A 24,376-nucleotide genomic window follows, 5' to 3' on the forward strand; every position below is an offset into this window, starting at 1 on the left:
TTTCTAACTTCAGCACCCGAGTGCAGATTTTGCTTTTAAAGAAACATTTGTGAGACCCACACCTGCTTTGGAAGAACCAGCAGGAGTCCTGCTTTAATGCTGACCTTTAACACTTGTTCTGAGCTGCAGATGTAAAAGCAGTAAATGACCACATCACTACACAGCTGTCCTCACTACATCACTACACAGAGTCAGAACTGACTGGAAACAGGTGTATAATGGATTATATTTAGATGCTGTGTTTTACAGACCCACAATCAAGAAGTGCATTTAAGATATGAATGTAAAAACAAGAAGTTGATCTATGAGCATGTACATGCATGTGTCCATGTACAGCACAGTCTGTAGCTCCTCTGTACATTTTCAGTGCATCTCTGCACACACGACTGAAACTAGAATTAAATGCCTCCCCACCGCAAACCTGACCATGATGTATTTTGGTAAGAAATGCTTGTCATGCTCCACTCATAGAGCAACGAGTCCAAAAGGGCAACAGGGCAAGAGGGCATTAGAAGGTAAGCGAGGGGCGAAGGGATGAAGAGAAGGGATGAGGTTAAAAGGATCTTACTTTGCCTCCAGGGCCAGAGCAATAATGGCAGCAGCCATGGGAGCCGAGGCCGATGTCCCTGTGTGGCTGTCTGTGCACCGGTGTCTCAGGTCTGTTGTGATCTGTGGATAGAGGAGAAGGGGAGAGAGTCAGAAGGGATGAAGGAGAGATGGAGATAAAAAAGGGCAGAGAAGAAACAGGAGAGGAAGGAGGAGGAGTTGGTGTCCACGATGAAAGAGGGGGAAATATTCATAAAGGCCTAAATAGATGAAAGGAGAAACGTTAAAGAGGAGAAGAGAAACAGCGACAATGACGGCAGGAGGAGAAAGAGAAATCGACTGTCAAAGGGAGACTGAAATCATGAGGATCAGGAGGATTTAGACGCAACTAACTCACATTCCAGCTTTGACACACTGCCTCACGAGCGATAACACACACACACACAAACAAACAAACACACACACGCGCACAAATCATCAGTTTACCGCAAAAATAAATGCCCCAAGGAGAGAGAAAGGACGAAGAGAAAGAAGCAAAAAGACGTAGTAAAACGTGTTGTTAGAGAGCTGTGTGTTCACTGTGTTCACTTTGACTCTGCAGACTTTAGTCGGCCAACTAGTCAAACAGCTTAACAGTCAGTCAGCCAAGAAAAGCTTAGCTAAGTTCCAGTCTGAGCCCTCATCAAAGAACCTTTCCTGGACCGAAAAGTTTGAGGGATTATCCAAAGACACACACACACACAGTTTAGTAAGTGAAAGTGGTCCAATAGCATAAGAGTAGACAGGCCAGTTTGGTTTGTGCTGAAGTAGATTACACTTTATTGTTGTACTGTGTACAGAATCAGAGGGAAAGTGTGTGTGTGTGTGTGTGTGTGTGTGTGTGTGTGTGTGTGTGTGTGTGTGGTTTATTTTTTACGCCGCACTACAGTGCCTGTAATCGGGGGAAAACATCAACCTCGACTGTAGGTTCGGACATAAAGAAACAGATGCCTGTCAGGTTCAGACTGGGCTCGGCCAGTCTCGGCCCACACAAAAGACCCAGTTAATGCCACGGTGTAGGATGCTGTGCTCTTATTTGAAATTATATATCAAATATGCAACGTTTAAAAATTTTCCAGGCTCCAAATCAAAACATGGACTGTATTCAGTGTAAATGAATGGTTACCGAGGACATGGAGACGCAGAGTGGTGTCCAGGGGACCTCAGCTGAAAGTCTCTTTGTCACATATTTAAAGCTGAAAACAGGAATCTTACCAATCTGATTTCAATTAAGCACAAAATATTACAGATACGACTTGTCATGTTTAAGTGTTCTGGTTTGCGGTAAAATAATGCCACTGGTACTTTCAAGAATTCATGTGTTTAGCAGGGATCCTGGAAATCTACAACAGACGCACATAGACACACACACAACAATCCTCACAATCTTTCGGTCGTAGTTCTCCCCGCTGCTGTAGGTGGTGGTCAGCGTGGACGAGCACTCCTCCAGATACCAGGGCTTCCGTCCACTCTCGGCCGTGCTGGAGATGGAGATGGTGTAGATGGAGTTGGTGTAGCCGTCACAGGAGCAGTGGTCTCTGCTGCGCCCGCCGTTGCCTGAAGCCCAAACAAAGATGGAGCCACGGCCTTTCCTCCCCTGATCAGAGAAGATGCAGAGAGGACTGATGAGTAAATACGTCAGCTGCAAGACAAACATGACATCATGCACACGCAGACTGCCCAAAATAAGCTCATCTGGAAATGTGACGCATTTTCTAAATCTCAATTTTCTTTCAGTGAGAGGAGAAATTATTAAATTTCATTTCCATTAGCTTTCAGATGAAACAGGTTGAAAGGGTTCAAATAATCTCAGTGGCTTTATATGCTTGAAATGAGTCAATAAGAAAAATAGCGACTGTGTGAACTCAGGTTTTTAGAGAGGTTCGGGTTCAGATTGATGAAGCTGCATCATATTTTTAAAAACTCTATTTGAACTTTCTTTTACTGTAAGGCCATTTTCAGATCTTCGACTCCTATTTGTTTATCTTTTGTCATCTTCCTGCCTTTCTGTCTTTCTTCCAAAATTCTCAATTACTTACATCCTTGTGGTTATTGTCCTTATGCTGTATTTTATGTAACAGCTTTATACAGATAGTTCAGTCTTTCAGACTTTATTTTAAATATCATGCCAGTATCTGCCTTTGACGACTGAAAGTAAAGAGCAGCATTAGAGTCGACTTGATTGTGCACATCCATGAAAGGAAGCAAAGCATTAAAACCACAAAGGTGACATGACACAACTTACAGTGTGCATACAAACAAATAAAGTTTGTGCATTTTAACACTAGATAAGAATATGAGAATTTGTACGTACATGATTTTTACAAAGTTTTGGCTAAATCCTGCAGACGTGGACATTGTTTTAACTGAGACCAATGACACGTGCAGCCGGGCAGCTGTTTAATATTCAAATATTCCATAGACATACAGACTAATTCCAGATGTATTTTGAGGATCTTGCTAATTGGAAGGCCAGAGCCAACCCAGAGCTCTGCATCGATTTAAAGTGTGATTAAAGACACCAGTTAATTTACTAATAGAGAGTTTTAGTTTTCTTTTCCACTGGAAACCTCTGTCAAAATCCTATTAACTTTTTTTTTGACTTTGTACTTCAGGAATTGGCTGAGCTGAAAATGATCTACACCCTGGTCCTGGTGGAGACACACTGAGGGAGTCACTGTGCTGCTGATGACCAGCTGAGTTATGAAGGCAAAGTTCAGCCAGAAGTCAGCAGAAAAGATATCTGACGATGGACTGACACTGCGAGTGACACACACACACACACACACACACACACACACACACACACACACACACACACACACACACACACACACACACACACACACACACACACACACACACACACACACACACACACACACACACACACACACACACACACAAGATAGAATGGAGTTCTTCAAAAGGGGCTTCTGTCAGGCAGCGATAAGTAAGTGGAGCCCCTCTGACTGAGAGGGGGATCAGACAAGAGCAAACGCTGACAGATGAGAGAAATGGAGAGCGTTTTGAAGGGCAGTTCCAGAGAAAGGACGGGACAAAGACAGAGGAAGAGGGAACTGTGAAGGACAGATGAAACACAATGTGAAACTGATTGACAGCAGTCATCAGCAAGAGATCGAGAAGAGCAAAAGGAAATGTAGAGGCATGATTTATTACTCCAACAAACTGCCTATTAATACCTTTATCAATTGTCAGAAAAGTACAATGTCCACGACTGGTTAACTATTTAGGTCATTTATCAAAAGAAATGCAGATTTTCTATCCTCTCAAATGTGAGCTGCTTTTCACTAATATTATATTGTATGAATACATTTTAATTAACATTTTTCTATAAGACAGAAAGCCTAAAGAAATGTGTTGAGGGAAATCACTCTTATAGTTGAGCTGCTTTCAGACATGCACTGAACTCCACATATTTAGCTGCCATTCCTCTAGAAAATTGTGGGGAGAATATTTGAGTGAGCCCGTGTGAGGATACAGAAACTAAATTCACAGCGAGTGAGTGGGCGTGTTGATGACGTTTCTAACACGTGATGGATGAAAACTGGAAGAATGCCAATATCTCCATGCATGTAGAAGACACAGAGGGAGATGTCAACATGGAAAAACAACGGGATTTGAGAGCTTTTAGCGATGATAAATAATGTCATACTCTAACCATACTCCCCCCCTCACTGGAATGTTCTGGTAATTTTGCTGTAGTTATGAAAACGTCTGACACGGACAATCTCCTGCTGTGTTTTTCATATATGAAAGACAAACTTAGGTCCAATTTCCAGACATACTCTGGAGTTTATGTCTGAAAAGCTATCGTTAACCTAACTCAAAAATATTCTGAATAAGGAACATAAAGATGAATAATTTCTTCTTTCCTATACAGCAGATATAGCCAGGAATCACAAAACACACCCACGAGAAAATGTTTGACAATTTCCCTGGTAAAGAAACACGAGCCCGAGTGCAGCCCTCTCCACAGCTGTCAGCGGTATCTAACACCTCTGCTGTTTGTGTCTCTGACACCGCGTGTCACATAGGTACATGTTACCCTCACATACAAACCACTCAGCTTCACAAACACACACTCACTAAACACAGGAGGACGTGCCAGCGCACACACATGCCTCACTCGCAGCCGTTGGACAGATATCTCCCTCGCCTCTGTCATCTTAAAAGGTCCGGCCTGTCAGGAGCGCCGGGGACTCTCTTCGACTCACACTACCGACCTGTCAGTCCCCTTTTCTCTTCGCTCTCTTTTTCGTCACATGCCACAGGCTCTCAGCCTCCCAGTCAAAGTGTTCAGTCTGAAAACTCAAGAGATCCATATATCGCCCACCACCTCCTCCTCCTCCTCTTCCTCCTCCTCCAAGGTCTACATCTGCTTAATCGATCAGTAGAAAGCCAGTCGCAGCAAACTTTGCAAATGTGTAGATGTAAGCATGTGTGTGCGCATGACTTGTGACCAATAAATGACTTCACCCCTGTTAACCTCCATTATAGCTTTTCCATTCTGCCCTGCCAACAACACAGCGCCAGCTTGTCGTTATGCAAAATGAGCTATGAATATGCAAATGGCAATATGCCGATAGATTGGAGGTGCTCTCCAATGTCCAGAGGAGCTTCACGGGTAGAGATAGCCACAGAGGAGTTTGTTAGTATATATATAAGGGTGAAACCCAGACGTCTGCTTTGAGTGTGTGTTAGCGTTTGAGCATGTGAATACTAATGTTTATTTCTATACGTGTCTGTATGTAAATGTGTGTGTGTTAGTGTGTTTGTGTGCGCCCACCATGCGGATGCCGTTCTCGAAGGCCTGCCTGGCCAGAGACGCTGGCCCATCCACAGTCTTTCCGTCGTCATCGGGTCCCCAGCTGGCACTGTAGATGTCGATGTGCTGCGGCTGGAGGCTCAGAGACTTGGCCTCCACCATGTCTGTTACATCTCCATCCAGCATTCGCACACCTGGTACACAAACACAGACATAATTCATGATCCAAAGTTGAATGTGTCTTCTACATGTTTCCGCAGGACTCGCTGAAAACGTTTGACAAGTAGCCACTGGAGCTGCCTAATGCCTTGTCATAATTACCATAATAAATTCTAAACAAGCAGATTAAGTCGATAATTAGGCTAATTAATAGTTTAAGTACAAGTGTCCCACACATCTATCCATTGGATTCCAGAAATGTCTGTCTGTCAGCGAAACACATATCTCAAGAACTGTTCATCTTATCAGCTTCACACTTGTATTGATAAGGGCCCAAGGAACCAGAGCTCTGTGGCAGCCGCGGCTAGGACTCATCAACATTAGTAATGTTGTCGATGACAATAACAGTGAGTTCATGACAACAGCAACGACAAGTGACTCTCCACTTTGGGGTTCTCCGAACTTTGAATAAACAGGTGCACAGCTGTTTGTGCAGCAGCACTGGTGCAGCTTCAGGGTTCTGTGGTCCAGCAGTCCGTCTCTAGTTGCCGCAGCTCAATTACTGCAGGTCACTTTTGTACTTTCAGAAAGAAATCTGCAACCAGCATCACCACACGGCAAGAAAACAGCCCATTCCAAAGGCCTGTTTGCTGCACTAGTAACATTAATATCAATACAGGTATTCAAGCATTCAGACTTAAACTTAAAATATGTCATTCCTCTTTAATGAGTACATTTGTGTAACAATGTCCTTTGAAATCTAAGCAAATTAATTTCTCTAACATATGAGGTTCTTTCAATAAAGCTTCTATCACACTCAATACAAGCAGGTGGAGGCAGTCAGACATCACCATGACAACATGTCATCACAGCCTGATGGTGTGTGTGGGACACGATCGAATGATGGTTCTACACAGGCCGAAGGAGATCAAAGTTTTACGAACGCCAGGAAATCCAATGTTCAACAATGACAGTTCAGCGGATAATGTCAGTGTCATTTCAGATGTCATGTGATTATCATGGTTATTGAGCCGACATATATACTGTTGTGTTTACATCCTCAATCACTTACCCCCTATTCTGGCATTGTAGGCAATTCCCACAATGCAGTGGGAGTTGTTTGCAGCTGCAGCAACTTCGCCCGCACACCGTGTCCCGTGTCTGAGGAAAGAGTGAGAATGAACAGTTTACTACACATATCTGAACACACACGTTTATACTTCTATCTTAGTGAGGACACTCATTGACATAATACGCTCCCTAGCCCCTTACCATCCAAACTGTATGCCTAACCCTAACCCTAAAACCAAGTCGTAACCCTTAAACAGTCTATTGAAAAAGTGAGGACCAGTCAAAATGTCCTCACTTTCCCAAAATGTCCCAATGCTTAAAATGGTCCTCACAAAGAAATAAGCACACACACGACAGACAACATGTGCTCGGGTGAGACGATGTCATGGACAAGGTCAACACAGGCAAATGTATACACAAGCAGTAGAGCACACACAAACCACCAGATAAAGATGCACCTTTTGAAGTGGAAAGCAAGGACACGTAAACACATCTCCACAGATAAACGTGTGCATTCCTGCTCCCAAACTAAACAGGTTAAGTGTTACAAATGTTGCAAACACTGTAAATATTCCAGCTTTTTCCTCACGGACCTGACAGAGAACGGAGGAAGAGGTAGATCAACATTTGTGTCAGGACAAATATGTTTGGAGTTCATTAATGCCAACTGGTCCCCACATGGACAAACACACACACAAGCAGCAGCGCAGTTTGGACCTCGTTTGTAATGCGAGTGTAGCATGCAAGCAGTGTGCCCCCCCAAGAGGACACAGACATAAACACAGAAAAACAAAGACAGAGGGGACGTCGAACATCAGTGACGAGTTAGAGTACTCACACTACTTTAACAACTAAATCTCTCTCTCACACACACCACGGTAACATTCCAGCAGTGGTGACAATCGGCCCGGGTCAGTGACCAGCGTAAACAAACACGAGTATGTTTGCGTCCTCCGCCTCCTCAAAAACACCACTTTCTGGATCGGAACAAACACACTCACACATGCACGCACCTCCTGCAGAGAACATCTGCATCACAACACCCCCTGGAAACAGCTCTGACCGCTGCCATGGAAACCCAGCATCTAGCTAGCGAAACCCCCCCAGGGAACACAACCACACACACACACACACACACACACACACACACACACACACACACACACACACACACACACACACACACACACACACACACACACACACACACACACACACACACACACACACACACACACACACACACACACACACACACACACACACACACGTTTTTGAGTCCAGGGAAGCGCTCAGACAGAGGAGAATCCATTTCAAAGTAACCTGATGGGTTCGGGTCAACATCTACTGAACAACATGATAAAAAGGTTTAAAAAGAAAATCCATCTATCAAAAAAAATTGAAGAAGTATAAGTTTCACTTGAGTAGTTCTTGCGTGATCCTTCTAACAAATTGGCAAATGCTGATGAAAACATAAGCTCATTGGCAGAGGTAAATATTCAAATTAGATTTGACATAACCCAAAGATCACAGGCATGTGGTCCCCCCCCCCACTTGATCCAATCAAGCACCAACCATGAAGTTTTATACCAAATCAGAGTTAATCCAGCCCGGACTGTCTGCTAGTACACGTGGGTGCTTGGGCCCCGGGGCAGCCACTGAGTGAGCGCCTACATTTGTACAGATGTGTCAACCTTCTGTTTATCCTCCGTCGGGTTGGGACGACAGAAAAGCTAACACAAATCTAACTGTCTTTCAGTGTAACATATGAAATGGTTGCAAATCTGTGATGGGCCCCTTCATCACGGTTAATGAGCCAAACTGCTGACTCTCTCTTTTGAAATGCTTCAGCGGTCTTCATTCAGTTCACTTCACTCCACTAATCCATAAAATCGTCAGTCTGGCCGTCTTTTCCCTCTGTTCGTCTGTATTTTCCATTTTCTACACATCTGTGTCACAGTCACCCGGGGATCTCTCTGTGTTTCAGCCAGAAACCATTTCATGTTTGTGCAACACACAATAGTCAGTGGGAACAATATACACTCACACAATCGTTCAAACTCTTTGTGGTCCACATTTGTTTTTTTATAACCCAACTTATTTTGACCCAGCTTCAGCAAAGTCAAGCCTTTTTTTTGAGTGCGCCTGGTATTTCTTCTTTATCTGTATTTTTACCCTGGTTGTTAATATGGTGGCCCTCTGGAGGAACATTCATAGCTGCCCAAATCTTTGAGGAGACCAACATTAAGTACCGCCCTGCAGTTGTATGTCTCCACCGTCCAGTGCAGTTTCACCACACATACTTATTTTCCCGACATATATGAGGTCACTGTGACCTTTGTCCACTGAATCTAATCAGTTTCTCTTTGAGTCCAAGTGCTACAAAATTGTAAGGAATTGAAGAAATTCACTATAGGCAGATTTGAGATATTGTATTCAAGAAGGCAAAAACATGTGTTGTGAGGTCACCCTGATCTTGACTTGGACTCACAGATGAACTGAATAGATTTGGGAGGTCAAAGTGAACATTTGCACTGAATTTGAAAGGATTCCCTGGAGGTGTTCCTGAGATACTGCGTTCACAAGGCAAAACCTTTGTTTTGTGAGGCCACAGCGACCAAAATCAAATCAGTTCATCCTTCAGTCAAACTGAACTGTCTCTAGATATCCTAGTAAATCTATTAGTTTGCATTTAAAACAAAACAAAGATGTCAAACACACAAACAAAGCTGTCAGAAGTTCTGTAATCCCTTTCTCTCCTATAACATGGACACCTGACTTGGACATTACAGTACGTAACACAATCCAATTTGTCATATTGTCCATTTATAATTAGGGGTGGGTAGGTTTGATTATCAGCAGACAAAAGGAACTTCCCTGTTAAAGGAATAGACACAGATTCATCCAAATGTGTCATTTGAAAACCACATGAGAGAAGATTTTCTTTCCTCCTGCTTCCATTCAAATTACACATAGCCAGCAACAGATTCAAATCCACAAGCATTACGTCATTCTTGTTGCCATACAACAGAAAGTTTGACAACAAACCACATTTGTCAGATGTGGCCCTGGATGGTGTTATACCTCGGAAATCTAACACACGGTGCTTCTCACCTTTTAGGCATGATGACCAGTTTTAACTTGCAGGCCACCTCACGCGAACCGGTTCACATCTATTCAGCTCCCATGAGAAACATGACCTCAGTGTTTTGATTAAACTAATATGACTTTTGTTAAAGAAGGATAATTGGTTTTAAAAAGAAACAGTGATATGAAAAGTCAAGGAAGACAAACCACACACACACACGTCAGAACCAGCTCATTCAGCTGCATCTGGAGGCCTCGTGTCTCTTTAAGACAATGTATTACCAGCAGGGACTGAACCACGGCCAAGACACTCGGGCTGCTGCTGCCAAACACACACCAAAAAAAAAAATCACTCACAGAGCCAAACTGGCACAAGACAAGTGCTCTCTTTTTCACACACACACACACACACACACACACACACACACACACACACACACACACACACACACACACACACACACACACACACACACACACACACACACACACACACACACACACACACACACACACACACACACACACACACACACACACACACAGAGAGGAAAAACCACAACTCGCCCACAAATGTCACAATCAAATACACTAATGTCACTCATCGCGCCAACAACAAGGTCAGGGCTCAGCAAATACAAACATATTGAAGCAGCTTCTGGTAGCGGAGCATTCTGTCCGCAATCTGTGTTCATTCTGTCCGAAGTTGTGCAAGTAATCTGAAAGCTAACGGATATGGACGAAACGAAGCAGTACCACCTAAAATCATAAGGGGGAGCGGTGTGGACGATAATGAGACACGAGGAAGAATTTTCAACAATGATGGAACTTTTTAAGGAGCTATTTTAAGAATTGGTAAGAAACTACAGGAGTCTACTTAACTTCACCCACTGTATTTACAGACCAACGCCATTTACAATGTGGCCACTTTTACCTCGTTCTTAGGAGGTACACGTTTGTTGTAGTCAGAAACTCTCAACTCTGTGCTGCCCTCTAGTGGATGTATCACTTAGCAACCATGCCGAAGTAAAGGATGCATGGAAGTTTGTGGGCAGCAGCGTTTACATCGGAAGAAACGGACATATCTCTTTTCATTCACAAGGGCAGCAAAAATTTGCCATAAAGCCTCAATTCCTAAATGAACCCCACTATCATTAGGTCTGGAAAATATGCTTTTTCTTACTTGTTCTCATTGGTTGCGTCATATCGAGGCATTGGATCCATGTCGTTGCCATTGACATCGAAGCTCGCTTGAGGGTCCTGGAGGAGACATCGAGTTCAGCAGTGAGAATTATCAGAGGAGAGAGAACATCAGGTAAACAAGTCAATTCGCTTCAACACTACCCCTCTGCGTGCGCGTGCGTGCGTGCGTGTAATAGACTTGTAGAACAACAAGAAGCTTCTCTAACCCAATCAAACAGTTCACATTAGCATCACTCACATCAGTTTTGTAAATCGAATGCAATCAGGGCTAACTCAATCTGCCACAGCGCTCGCCCTCAGCATAAACAAATCCAGGCATTAAGACTGGCTAATAACAGCAGCGCCGGGGCTGCCAAACAGGGTGTGAATCGTTTTATCTGCACGGCTGATTGATGGCCTTCCCTGCAGCCTGAGGCCAAGAAGTTACTCGAACTATCTGGCCCTGGTCGGAGGCAGACGTACCTCAGCATGCTCATGAAGTTTGTAACCACAGACAAATAAACACGTAAACACAGCACACCTGCACGCCCACACGTTTAACGAAGCTTCCCCTCAGTATGTAATCCATGACGCACGATTAAACTACAATCCCCACAGGCGCCTGGCTGGTTTTCCAAACGGGAAAGCAAACTTGGAAAGATATATAATTGGCAGCGCGTCGGGGGGGATCCTCCCCCAGAAAAAGCATATGTGATGTAAATCAAATTTCCTGCATTTCAACGCCATTTTACCTTTTGGACTAAGTCAAGATACAGCAACATCATATGTTAGACTAGTCTACATTATTTATATTGAGGCTGCTATGAAAACCAATAATGCATCAAGACCAGTATAAAACTGGGTGGATTAGGTCAGGATATGATTATTAGAGGAATGGTTATTTCCATTTAACCCCCAGAAGTCCTGGGCTTTTTTGACCATTTTCTAAAGCCTTGGATTTCTCATTTATAATATTCCACATAAAAAATGTTTACCATGCAATTGTTATTGTTTGGCATATTTTCCCCCCCGCACGACACTGCCTATATAAACAGACAATTCTACCTTTGACAACGTATGTCAACATATTGGACCCAAAACCTCACAAGAAACTAAATCCGATTTGGAAAATGATGTCTTTTTTTACAATAAAAACCACAAACATGCTCAACAAAGCATTTTAAAAGTTGAAAATGTAAACACAGGTGCCAAATGTGAAGATTGAATTGTAAATGTAAATTTCAGAGTGGTGTGTGTGTGTGTGTGTGTGTGTGTGTGTGTGTGTGTGTGTGTGTGTGTGTGTGTGTGTGTGTGTGTGTGTGTGTGTGTGTGTTCTGTTAACTAAATCTACACAAAATGTTTGCTTTGAGCTCTGGAAAGAAGGCTGATGTTCAGACTTTGTACTGTGCACAGATTCATGTTGGAGCGGATGTGAAGCTTCTTCTTGTTCGGTGTCACATTAATTTGCCATTAATGTGAGAGAGATTAGAAACCCTTGTACAGAAAATGTTACTAGATTTCATTCGCGATGTTGCAATGTAATAATAAGAAGAACGTTTCAGAGCAACAACAACATAGTGTAACCAAAGTAACTAGTTTGCACACCTGCCGCAGTGCACGAGGAAAAGGAGACTCTGCTGTTTACTCTGAGCAGCATGTAAACACATTCTAATAGAAGTCTTCGGGATATTTCTCATGTTCCTCCCAATTTTGTAAAATAACCTGCTGCAGCACATTGTTGCTGTTGAGCTGTGTCACTCTGTCTCAGTCGGTTGACAATACAGACCTATGAACATCCCATCTCCACAGAACCTTGTGCGAACAGCGAGCTAAAGTTCGGTGGGCGGTCTGACAAAGTTATCCAACACTGACTCACAGTTCATCACAATGTTACAGACGCTGGCCTATCGATTCATATGTTAGATTTTTAGTCAGTGATCCCAGTCAAGTTAAATATCTGTTTCTCGCCTCTGTAAACAAACTCCTGTGTGTACTGACAGGCTTATATATTAATCAATAATTGGAATAATTGTTAGCTACAGCCCATCCCAACATACGCGCACGTTCACACGCTCATAGCCGCCCCTACACGCGCATACATACACACTCACGTAGTTCTGAAAGAGGTCTGGGTGGTTCCGCTCGATGCCGTCATCCAGTATGGTCACCACTACGTCTTTTCCTGTGTAGCCCCTCTTCCAAGCCCCCATGATGTTCATGTCCGACTGGCAGTTGTGGACGTCATCGTTACAGTGCTGGAGAGGCGGAGGCAGGAGGTGAGATGGAGAGAAGGTGAGCAGAGGAGAGAGAGGAGAGGAGAGGGTGTGATGATTAGGTTTTAGCAGGTGTTATTCAAGGGCAGTGCATGAGTGAAAATAAGTGACATTTAGATAAAGTAATTGCCGACATAAAATATGGATTGACTGCTGACTTTTCTCAAGTCACTAAAATCTGAGTCAAGTGCTAGAATTGGTATCCCTGTGAAAATCAATCATCTGTCTAAAGCGGTGATACTCGCTGGTGTTACATTTTCTTCGTGGTTCCCATATGAGGGAATTCATGCTCCTGAATAAGTCTCTGTAATCAAAAAAATTTGATTTATTTACAAAACTTACTGCTGGACAAACTAACAGAGATGTTCAACTACGGGCTATGTCAGGTAACTTTGTTAGAAATAACCAGAGGAAGCTTTTTTTTTTTCTTCTTCTATTTACACATCACACACACACCAAGTTCAGAGAGTTCTGTCCTGAAGCTAGAAAAATATGTTTATAACGGCTGGTCAAAGTATTAGGATTTATCTGCAGTCAGTTAACAATTGACAGAGATGAGGACACTCAACCACACATACACACGCACGCACAAAGGCATAACTAAAAGAGCAATGATCTGAGGGTGTAAGCAAACACTTGTGATAAGCCTGCAAATCTCTGTTGTAGAGTAGTAGAATTTGAGGGTAACGTGTGTGTGTGTGTGCAGGTTAAAACTATTTGCACAACCTGAAATGTAGGGACACGTATATTCTTAGCAGCATAAACTTCCCTGTGACAAATACTTCGAAAGTGTCTTACCTTGACCCTAAATTGTGTTTTGTTTAAATGAAGCAATCGCAAAAATTGCATCACTTTGGCTTTTCCACTCTTTTATTCAGTAAAACACACAAATCCCTGAGCTGCACTGACCCTGCAGTAATCAGAACCATGACATGACCTCAGCCGACCTTTGACCCACAAACTGGATAAATGTGGGCAAAGAACGACACGCAACCCTCTGAAGAGGAATGGACGAGCGCAGCGCAGCACGGACAGTTTGTCTCGGACTTTGTGATATTCTTGTTTTGGTGCAGTTAACGCAAACAGAGTTTACAGCGTACTCACGATGTACCACATACTGCTCCACTTGGCGTCGTTATAGAATATGTTGCTCTGGGCCAGACTGCTGTGGGCGGGGCTTGACAAAGAAAGGGGTGGGGATGGTTTGTAATCCCTCTTGATCCTCCTCTTCACCACCTGCTGCTGTATCCACTCCACCTGAAACACAAACAGGAAACTGAGGACGCATCGAATAACAACACACACCAGTAGAATCACTTCAGAGGACGACACTCGGTCGACAGGAGGAATTACAACTAATAATGTGTTCAAGGTAACCCTATGATTAAGGTAAATACAAGGTGCTGGAAAAACCTGGGATCTCATTGAATTGTTGGTGCTGCATCTTGCTGCAACGCAAACCTCCACCACAAAATCACAATCACCATCCAGAGCCACACCATACTTCACCTGATCACATTAGCACTTCACATTAGATTATTTTAAATCAAATTTTAAAATGCTACCCTTTTGATCTTGCTTATCATTGAGGCTGATTCTGTCTTAAGTCTTTTATTTTTCTTATTTAATTTGATCTAATTAACTTTTATAGCATCTTTCTCTCGCACAGTTTTTTACGTTGGTTGCTATCCATACTTGTATTGTTTTTCCTTCACCGTGTTTTTAAAGCGCGTTGGCTCAACTCTTGGTTTTAACGTGCTATATAATTATATCTGACTTGACTACATATGCCTGATTTCTTTCATTGAGATCTCTGCATTACTTCTTGAGAAAAATGTTGAAAACACTGTATCTGTCAATGTTAAAGAAAGTGAAAAACAAATTTTTGAATCCTCCTCCTTAATAGAATCAACTGTAGAGGTTAATGGTTTCTTCCTTGGCTCATACCTCACCCTTCAACCAAGTTTCAAGGAAAATGCTTCAGTAGTTTCTGTGTAATCCTGATAAATATACACAAATGGACAAACAGCAGTGAAAACATTACTTCCTGGGTGTAGGTAATAAGTGAAAATATAAATGCTGTATTTCCTCTTCTTTGCCTTATGTGATGACTCACACACTAAGATAAAGACCATTCGGTGTGATGATCAGTAAATCACTGTAACAGTGTTTCACACACGAAGACTACTGAATAAAAAAAACACTGGGAAAAATGACAGCATATGAAGTACATGTGGAAGGATAAAGACGAATCGCCAGATACCTCCATCCAGAAGGTTATGCTTTCACTCCCGTTCCTTTGTTGGTTTGCAAGCAAGATTATGCAAATATGATTGAACAGATAATCATGAAACTATGGGTCAGGGCAGAACCCATTAAATGTTGCTGCAGATCTGGACCAGGGGGCGGATTCAAGATAGTTTTTTCACTTTTGTTAACACTGAGGGATTTTTCAACATTTTCACAGATTCACTGAGAAAAATTCATGGACCTTGATGGAAAAGAAAATCCGGCAGGACTCATATTTGTAAGTGTGTGCAATTTGGGGCAGATCCAGATAAAAATCCAAATCTAGCCTTGGCAGAGGTATGCGCTCTACTGAGTGCCATTCTAGTTTCCAACCAAAAGGCACACTTCAAGTATTTTACCCTTTCCCTAATAGAGTTGTTTGTTTTGTTTGAGTTTCTTTCACTTTGTCTTGTGTCTTTTCAGACACACAAACACACACATACAGACAAATGTCTCTAAGGTAACATCAGTATCTCAAATGTTATGAGCTCGTGCTTCAAGGTGCAAGACATTCTTTGGCAGGACTCTCGCTCCACTTTCAGACGGATTTCACTGTTGGAGCTGAACAAGATGGTTGGACCCATGTGCTTGGCCCAGTCAACACCCTGAAAATCGTGTGTTTAGTCTAGCAGACGTTCTGCAGACTTCATGAGAAGTACCAGCAAAGATGAAAAACTAAAATATGAGCAGGCGTGAGACTGGCACAGGAAACATGTGTTACACTGTATACGAGCAGCTGGAGAAATATTTCTGTGATGAATGACTTGAGGATTCTTCAAAAGTTTGATCATGATAACGTGAGAGTTTTACGCATTCACTTTAAATACAGTGGATGTTGAGATTAACTTCTTTTCAAAGTGTGAGTAAAACAATCACCACTCTGAATGTAAAGTGACCAGCTGCACTCACGATGAACAGACAAACTCTGCACATAAGAGATAATCAATAGAATCATTTTCAAACCGCAAAAGTGTTTTCTGCCCGTGGCTCGGTTTGTCAGACAATCGAAAGCTTTACTGAACAATGTCTGACTGCAAAGACCGAGCGATTCTTCACATCAATGCGGCTCCAGCAGACAGAGGAGAGGAGAAGAGAGAGAGGGAAAAAAGAAAAGAATATAGCTGACATAATGACTGCAGAGTGATTATCTGGTCTCATGCACTGAAACAATCTGCCAGGCTCTCCAGAGAGTTGGAGAGTGAGGCAACGAGACAAGATAAGACGGGAGAAGGAGAGGCAATGAAGAGCTGAAGTGAACGAGTCCCGGGAGAGGCATTAAAAAAAGGCTGAGCTGGAAGAGGAGGGAAGTGAAAACAAATAGCGAGAGAGGCCGAGAGAGACAGCGGGTGAAGGGAGGATAATTGATTTTATAAATAACATTGATTTAATAACTCAAGTATGTGGCTGCTTATAGATCATGAAGGAGGGAGAGAAAAATGTCTGTGGGTGTCGTAATTTAACATCCCGAGAGTGTGGAGGGGAAAAAAAGAAAGCGGAGGTAAAGTGAGAGATTAGGAGTTAAAACCCAGTGAGATGTTTTGTTTAAGCCCGAAGCTCCTCTGTGCACCGAGGTCTCAGCTCATTTCTCTCCTTGTTTTGTCAGGACCATCCGCTTCAAAGCAGCCCTTTACACACGCTATTAGCCTCAAAACAACGCCGTCATCAGGAATTGTGCGGTGAGTGTGTCGGCGCACAACCACTGGTGTGTCATTACGATTTGCATACATTATCATCGCATCAAGCACAAACTTTGATCAGCAGCATAACTCTTAACTGCTCTTGTCTGCAGTTGGATCCAAACTTGTGAGCGGTGTCTCTGGAGGAGGTGTAAGTGTGAATGCAAATGTCAGAGTGAGAGCCTACGGAATATCTGTGATATATAAATCTGATGTGAACACAGCAGAAGACCCCCCCACTGGATTCACTGCGAGCTAGTGGTGGGTTGATGACGATTCTAACACGCGACCGATGAAAAACGGGGGGAAAAAACAGGATTAAAAGCGGAGCCACACACGTAGTAAACAGACTTAAGTGTTCAAGAGAGTTTGTGGTGATAAGAGCCTGTGTCGATGTGTTGTTAACAAAAACATGTGATCTCTGCAGCAGATTTATTACGTGACTTCCTAATTATTAACCATCAATACGTGGCCTCTGCCTGCTGCTCTACCCCTCACCTGTATCCTGCGGAGGATTTGGAAGCTGTTGTGAACGCGTCTGAGCAGAGAACCTCCCGCTGTGTTGTGCATGTGCGAAAGAAAAACTGCGGAGAAAGTCCGGACCCAATTCCTCAGAGTTCTTCTGCAGGACGTGTCTGAAAATGGCTCAAGTCTCATGCATTCACCATTTAACAAATGTCAACACTACGGAAGTGAGGCTGCAAGACGCTGAATCTGAACCACCTGATATCTGTCCTGCTCTGCAGAGGATTAAGACCTCTATCCTTCCTGAGGGGGTGTGAAGGGATTTAGAATCAAGTATCAGAATATCATGATCACCAAGGAGGTTGTTTTCATCTGCACTTGTTTGTCTGTTTGGTAGTTAGCAATTTCCATGACATTTTGTGGAGGGGTGGGGGTACAACCTAAGGTAGAACTTGAACTGAAGTCCCAATATTTTTCAGAAATTTTTCTTGGGGGCTGTAGGTAATGATCCGGACCTTTTCTAAAACTTTTCCTCCCTGCACAGCACAGATTATAGGAAAAAAAATCTGGTAAATGTCCCGTGTGTAAGTGAGACCATGTGAGAATAGAGCAGGAAGAATGTCAAGAGAATTCACAACCAGTTAGTGGTGACATTGATGACATTCCTAACACGCACTTTTTGATAAATGAAATGTTTCTCTTCAGCCCTATTCATCTGATTACTTTCAATAGTTTTCATTCTAAAAAAGTAGAATATACTTTTGTAGAGCAGAAATACCTTGTTATCAACATACATTGTATCAAAAAGTAGTCTGGAGCAGATCAGTAGCTCTGCAGCAGTAGATGCTGTACACGTGAACATAAATGTCTCATTTTCAGAATAGAAAAATTACTTTAAGCCAAAAAACTAAATTCCAGCAAACTGTGGCTGATAATGTCAATAAAAATATGAAGGCAGAGGAAGTAACAAAGTCCAGAGATCAGAGGATGTGGGCAGTGTTGACATTATTATCAATACATCCGAACAACTCAGCCAGTGTTAAATATAAATAACTCCGACTTTCTATTGATTTTTTTTTTGTACTTATTCAACCATAATCTAATGATGATACAGGAACAACTGCATGAATATACACATATATATACACACATACACATATATATATATACATATACATATACATACACATATATATATATATATATATACACATATACATACACATATATATATATACACATATATATATATATACACATATACATATATATATATATATATATACATATACATATGCTTAAAATATCTGTGTATGTCAAGTGTGCATGTGTTTTACTGTTCACTGTAATGTTTAAAAATTGTATAAAAAAGTTCTGGCACTATTAGTCGAAATTAATCAATTTCTTTTTGCTTATAAAGGTGGTTTCCGATTCTTACCTTTAATTTTCATACTGCTGCTTACACAGGTGGCTTTGTATTACTTTGCATGGATTCACCTTTAAATACTCTTCGTCCTCCATTTGTAGGATGACCCGAGGCCGATAAATGATATTCAACATTTTTTAGATTAATCCATCAAAGAGCAATGCTATCCTTTGTAACCACTGACTGATAACAGCCCGCAGTTATCCACATCAACCCATGTCAAACCTTTGCCAATCGCTATCCAAACAAAGACAATATTGCCCTTCTATTATTGCCTATAAAACTTGCCCATGTATCACCACCTTTGTTTCGGTGCCAGTTCGCTGGCAGGCTCCGGGGCATGACGTTTGGATCAGCGCCTTTCTTTTAACTCCAGCTTGGTGGAGCGGAGGAATCATCTGCTCGCACCTGTACCTCTCTGTCGCCATCTTTTTTTTTTTTCCTTCCTTTTCTCGCACTCCGGCTCCCTCTCCTATCGCTGCTTTTTTACTTTTCTTATCCCTCTCCCTCATCCGCTGCTTTCCTCGCTGCATTTCAGGTCTTTGTAGATGCCCATTTCCCTCAGAGATTGCCTGTCTCTCTCCCCTTCTCTCCTTCTCATTCCCACTCAAACCCCCTTCCTCCCTCCTTCTCTCTCTCCCTCTCTCTCATTCGCTCTCTGTGTAAGGGTTTGCAGGTGGCTCTCGCTGGCTGGGTCAGTAACCAGGGAAAACTGGGGAAGAGTTCACTTCAGTAGAACAAACGGGAACAAATTGATCCACTTTCACTGCCGTTTTAGAGACGCTGTTTTGAGCCGCGGGCAAAAGGACAGAGAGCCTGGCGTTTTAAAAGAAAAAGGTCAAAGGCTGATGTAGCAGAACACCCGACACAACCTTTGGACTGACATGAGACGCTGGCTCTTCTGCTCTCTTTAGTGCGATTCAGAGCCTCGGCCCAAAAGCGCAGCACACGGTCTTGCATCTTTCCACAGATGGTTCGGGCTCTGTGGTGCTGTGCTGGCCAGCTGTAGGTGTTCGTCTCAGGGCGTCCACTCTTAATGGTTCATCTGTTAAACTCGCTCAAGGAAAAGGAGTCAAAGGCAGAATGTAACACGTGTATCCAGGCTTTATGGAAATGTGTACCTGGGACTAAGTGGAGTCTCATAATACCTGCATGTGCACAGATTACCCCCTAAGGTCCTGACAGGTACACAAGCTCCATCTGTGTTGTCTCCTTGATGCTGCGAGTGTCCTTGTCTTCCGCACATGTTCATGGATACAGTGAATTCCAAAGGCAGTCGGATGATGGTGAAATAATTCAAAGAGCTTCAGTCAGACTTTGAGTGTTTTAACTGAATAATAATTGGATCTGAGCTCAAGTAGTTTTACTGTTACTAGCAGCTGAGGCTGGGAGGTAGAGAGGGTCGTCCACTAACCAGAAGGTTGGTGGTTCGATCCCCAGCTCCTCCAGTCTAGATTCTAAAAGTTTCCTTGTGTGAGATACTGAACCCCAAAATACTGGTGACTCTGCGGACAGTCCGCTGCACATAGAAGCACTTTATGAATGTGACCTGCTTTGAGTGGACGATAAGACTAGAAAAGCACTCAAATTTCTAAAAGCTTTCACCTCGTATAAAAATCTAAAAAAAAAATTGTCATCATAGCTATGTAATCATAGAGTATTCCGGCGAAGATTCAGCTCCGGGTCACACCTGGCTCTTAGTTTCCATGTGTGGCGGTAAAAAAAAAAAATTAAACAGGACGCCGTGAACAGACATTCTCGGAGTTCTGCAGTCGTTTCTCTCTACTAATCTCTGCACGGACTTCAAAAAGGACATTATGAAAAAGGAGAAGCAACCATTGTCTTACTCTAATTGTTGTTTACAGAAAACTTGGAAGAGGCTGGAAACAGAATTCAATCAAAGCCGACTGAGGGTACTTGAGCTCATGTCACACCAATAACTAATAACAGCGCAGAGCAACAATGAAGAAAAAAGAAAGTCAGCGGCTGTTGAAAGTCTCTTGGAACTCCCAGTTTCAATGAGTCATGGCTGTACGTCAGCAAAGCTGTGCAAGGTGCAAGCTGCTTAAGACACAAAGAGAAGATCTCCTCACTCACTGGTTTGTATGAGCAGTGATCCTCACTTGTCTTTCTCAGATTGATATGCAGGGTTTTCTGTCTTAGTCAGCCTAACAATGGTTAGTTAGACCTTCAGTGTTTGTTCAGATGCTGATTAACATCTGTCATAACTTGGACTTTGAATTCAATCTTTGAAAAAGTCTTTGAGCGGCTCATCAAGGTGAGAATGCTCGCTTTCTCCAGTGGCCTTCATAGTCATTCCCCAGCCTGGAGAGATAACTGGTCTTTGACACCAGAAGCAAGTGACTCTGCAGTTAGGTAAATGCCATAAAGCAGTAATCTGTGCTGCGCTGCATCGCCATGGTAACGTGTGTGCCAATGAGCACTGTGGATGGCAGGGTGCGCCTTTCATGGCACCGCTACACCCATCTGACTCACTCGCAAACGGCTGTCATCGTTACAAAACCTGATTGCAAAACATCATTAGCAGTGTGCGAGACTGTGCAGGTGCCAAACCAGCCATCATGTCGATCCCAGACCCACAGACGGGTCCCGCAGATTACACTTAAAGGATAGCGACCCAGGGGGAAAAAATCAGTGACAGCTCCATTCCTCTCCATTCCGCTTTTCCCTTCCTTGGTTTCTCTAATCCATCTTTACCCTCTTCAGCTCCTCTTCACTCTCCTTCTGCTCCTTTTCCCCTTTCTTTCATTTAACCTCTCTTCTCTGATCTAGTCCTCTGAAATCTCCGTCTCGCAGCCAGCTGGCATCGGCACACAAACCTTCCACCACCATGGCACAGTGTCAGGCCTGAGAGAGCAAGGGAACCAAAGACAGGGGGGGAGCACACTGAATGCAACAGTGAGAGGGAAAAAAAAGGTGGGAGAGGGACGGAAGAGGGACGGAAGAGGGGAGAAAGGGATGACAGGTAAGGACAGTGGGTGGACAAAACGAGCTGACTGGACCAAAACAAGAAAGGACAGATATTTGAAAAGCACAGTGAGCCAGAGGACAGTAACGGTGTCAGGCACCGTTTTGCTCACTCGCTGTTTTCTTCTTCCCATTTTCCCCCCTTCTTTATATAATCACAGCGATACATCATTATCATTCCTCTGCAGTCAGCATGCACAGATACAAACACATGCACCTGAATGCAGTTTTCAAAACACACACACAATAAACCAGTGCTGCTGAAAGAAAGCCCTGAATGTCCAAAAAGTCAGCATTTTTCAAAATTGACATAAACGGGATATTTTAAGCTATACGGTAACAGGGTTTCGACAAAAATACATTAAGAACATTCACATGTCAAGAATGAGGCATTTCCCCAAACAAAACCATCTGAACCCATTTAACTTTAACATTCTATGTACATACAAATATACACAGTAAAGAAAAGTCTGGTGAAAACACTGTGCTGCTATCGAACACCATTCCCACCCCCATGATTCATTTATTTATTTTGATTAAGTTGCGGGTGGTGTGGAGTTCAGGCTTCATTAATAATGCAGCCGGGGTTTGATGATCTGGTGCAGTGACATGTGGAGCACCGACAGGACCAGAGTGAGGGTTTACCTTAGGTCACGCGCTCCTGTTTAAAGGGCCGGTTCACCCAAACTACAACCAGAGGCTCCCCGTCACGTCATGTTTCTAGATTTCCCCTGAATGTGGATTTAACAGATCCATTTTACTGGTTTACTTTAAAGTGAGCTCGATGCAAGCTGAAACCAAATTCAGCAGTATTTTTGTTTTAGGCAACTCTTCCTGGTTGTGGGGTGTAATGCATCTTACATTTAGAAGCTGTTGTCAGAGCTTTTTACTTTTTTTAAACTTATTTCTTCAACGAAAATTACACTTATATTATGTTTCATCCCCACGCTCTAAACCTATCCATCACAACTAAAGTTGCTGGGTTTGTAAAATAGAAATGTAGCAGAACAGGCCTCATTTATCACACTTCTTCTGTCAGGACCGTGATCAGAACAGCGTGCGAAGACAGGAAAACTGTGAGTCTTGCAATGTAATAGTCCCTGTCCTCATACACACTTAGTCCCTGCAATAACCCACTTGAGTGCACGTCCTGTCTTCAACAACAAGGACATGAAAGCAGAGTCATTTGAGTTGGAGTGTTAAGTGTATGTCCCACTCAGGGTTGTATACTGTCAACAGTCCATTGTGTTTTCCTTTATATGGGACTTTCTGTGGCAAATTAAAATTTACACAAATATACAAACAGGCTTGCCAGAAATTTTCTACGGTTTTCAACAAAACCGCATAATATTTACCAGCATGTGTAGTTTGATTTGGTCACATAAAAAGTAATCGCATCAGTTCTGTGCTCGGGTCACATGATCACCACATAGACTATATAAAAAGACATGACGGCTCCCCAAAGGTGAAACCAAATCACCTCAATCGCCCCCTGGTGGCTGGCTGAAGTGTGGGTAATAAACCCAGCATCCTTCATGTTAGTGGATGGGACATGGACCAAACTAAATAACCCTCAGAGATGGTTTCTGTCAATTTAAGTAGATCTTATCACACTAAAATACAGTATGATCAAGTTTTCAATAAAATGTATGAATGGGTGCATTGGTAGGATCTCACTACAGCGGCTCCAACCCCCAATTGCTACTGCGCAGACTCTGGCTCCAAATTATGTCGCCGGCGGATGATGGCAGCGTTTCTATCCAGGATATTTTGTCTTAATTTCTGGATCGTGGGAGGAAGTGGAGACACGCCGGCCATCTTTATATACAGTCTATGAAATGCCATCACGTATTCATGAAAAGCATTGATGTCAAACTATCTCCAGTATCATTTAAATGCATGAGAAAGATTCAACTACTTTGATTTGAAACCTGTAATTGACAGAACCATACAACAGGCTTACCTTGGGCTCCATGGATATGAAACTATGGCGTCCACGGCTGGACAGAGTCGACCGCTTGATGGTCCGACTATGGAAGAAGTGATAGTGATCTTTGAGATCCCCGATCTGCAAAAAAAAATATATAGACTTAAGACATGTTCCATAACCCTTCCCACAACCTCACTACACATTATTAGTGCAACTATTAAAATAAAATATAATATTCTATTCATTGATTTACTTGTAGAGATGTTTCCAACATACACAGTACAGTTTGGTACAGTCATTAATGAAAACTGTAAATGGTTGTGAGTGAAAAGCATCAAAACCTTATTACTCAAAAATTACTTTCAAGTGTTATTAAATTTCCTTAATTCAGTATTTTTCTGTGTTGTAATGTCAATTTTCAGATTATTTTCTGTGCATGATGAATAAAGCTTTGTG

General features: G+C 42.7%; 1 protein-coding gene across 3 annotated transcripts in view; it reads right to left on the reverse strand.

The window, feature by feature from the left end:
- The window catches only part of pcsk5b (proprotein convertase subtilisin/kexin type 5b), a 78,158-nt gene that overhangs the window by 48,440 nt on the left and 5,342 nt on the right, over positions 1–24,376 (reverse strand). For all 3 annotated transcript variants that reach the window (XM_034596735.1, XM_034596734.1, XM_034596733.1), the window contains exons 2-9: positions 23,954–24,058; positions 14,251–14,403; positions 12,985–13,128; positions 10,875–10,951; positions 6,606–6,694; positions 5,396–5,568; positions 1,970–2,182; positions 569–669 (exon numbers count right to left, since the gene is read on the reverse strand). In XM_034596735.1, coding sequence (XP_034452626.1) covers positions 569–669; positions 1,970–2,182; positions 5,396–5,568; positions 6,606–6,694; positions 10,875–10,951; positions 12,985–13,128; positions 14,251–14,403; positions 23,954–24,058 — 1,055 coding nt within the window. The remainder of the gene's footprint in view (positions 1–568; positions 670–1,969; positions 2,183–5,395; positions 5,569–6,605; positions 6,695–10,874; positions 10,952–12,984; positions 13,129–14,250; positions 14,404–23,953; positions 24,059–24,376) is intronic.

This window comes from Hippoglossus hippoglossus, chromosome 9, assembly GCF_009819705.1.
Source record: "Hippoglossus hippoglossus isolate fHipHip1 chromosome 9, fHipHip1.pri, whole genome shotgun sequence".
Lineage (NCBI taxonomy): Eukaryota > Metazoa > Chordata > Actinopteri > Pleuronectiformes > Pleuronectidae > Hippoglossus > Hippoglossus hippoglossus.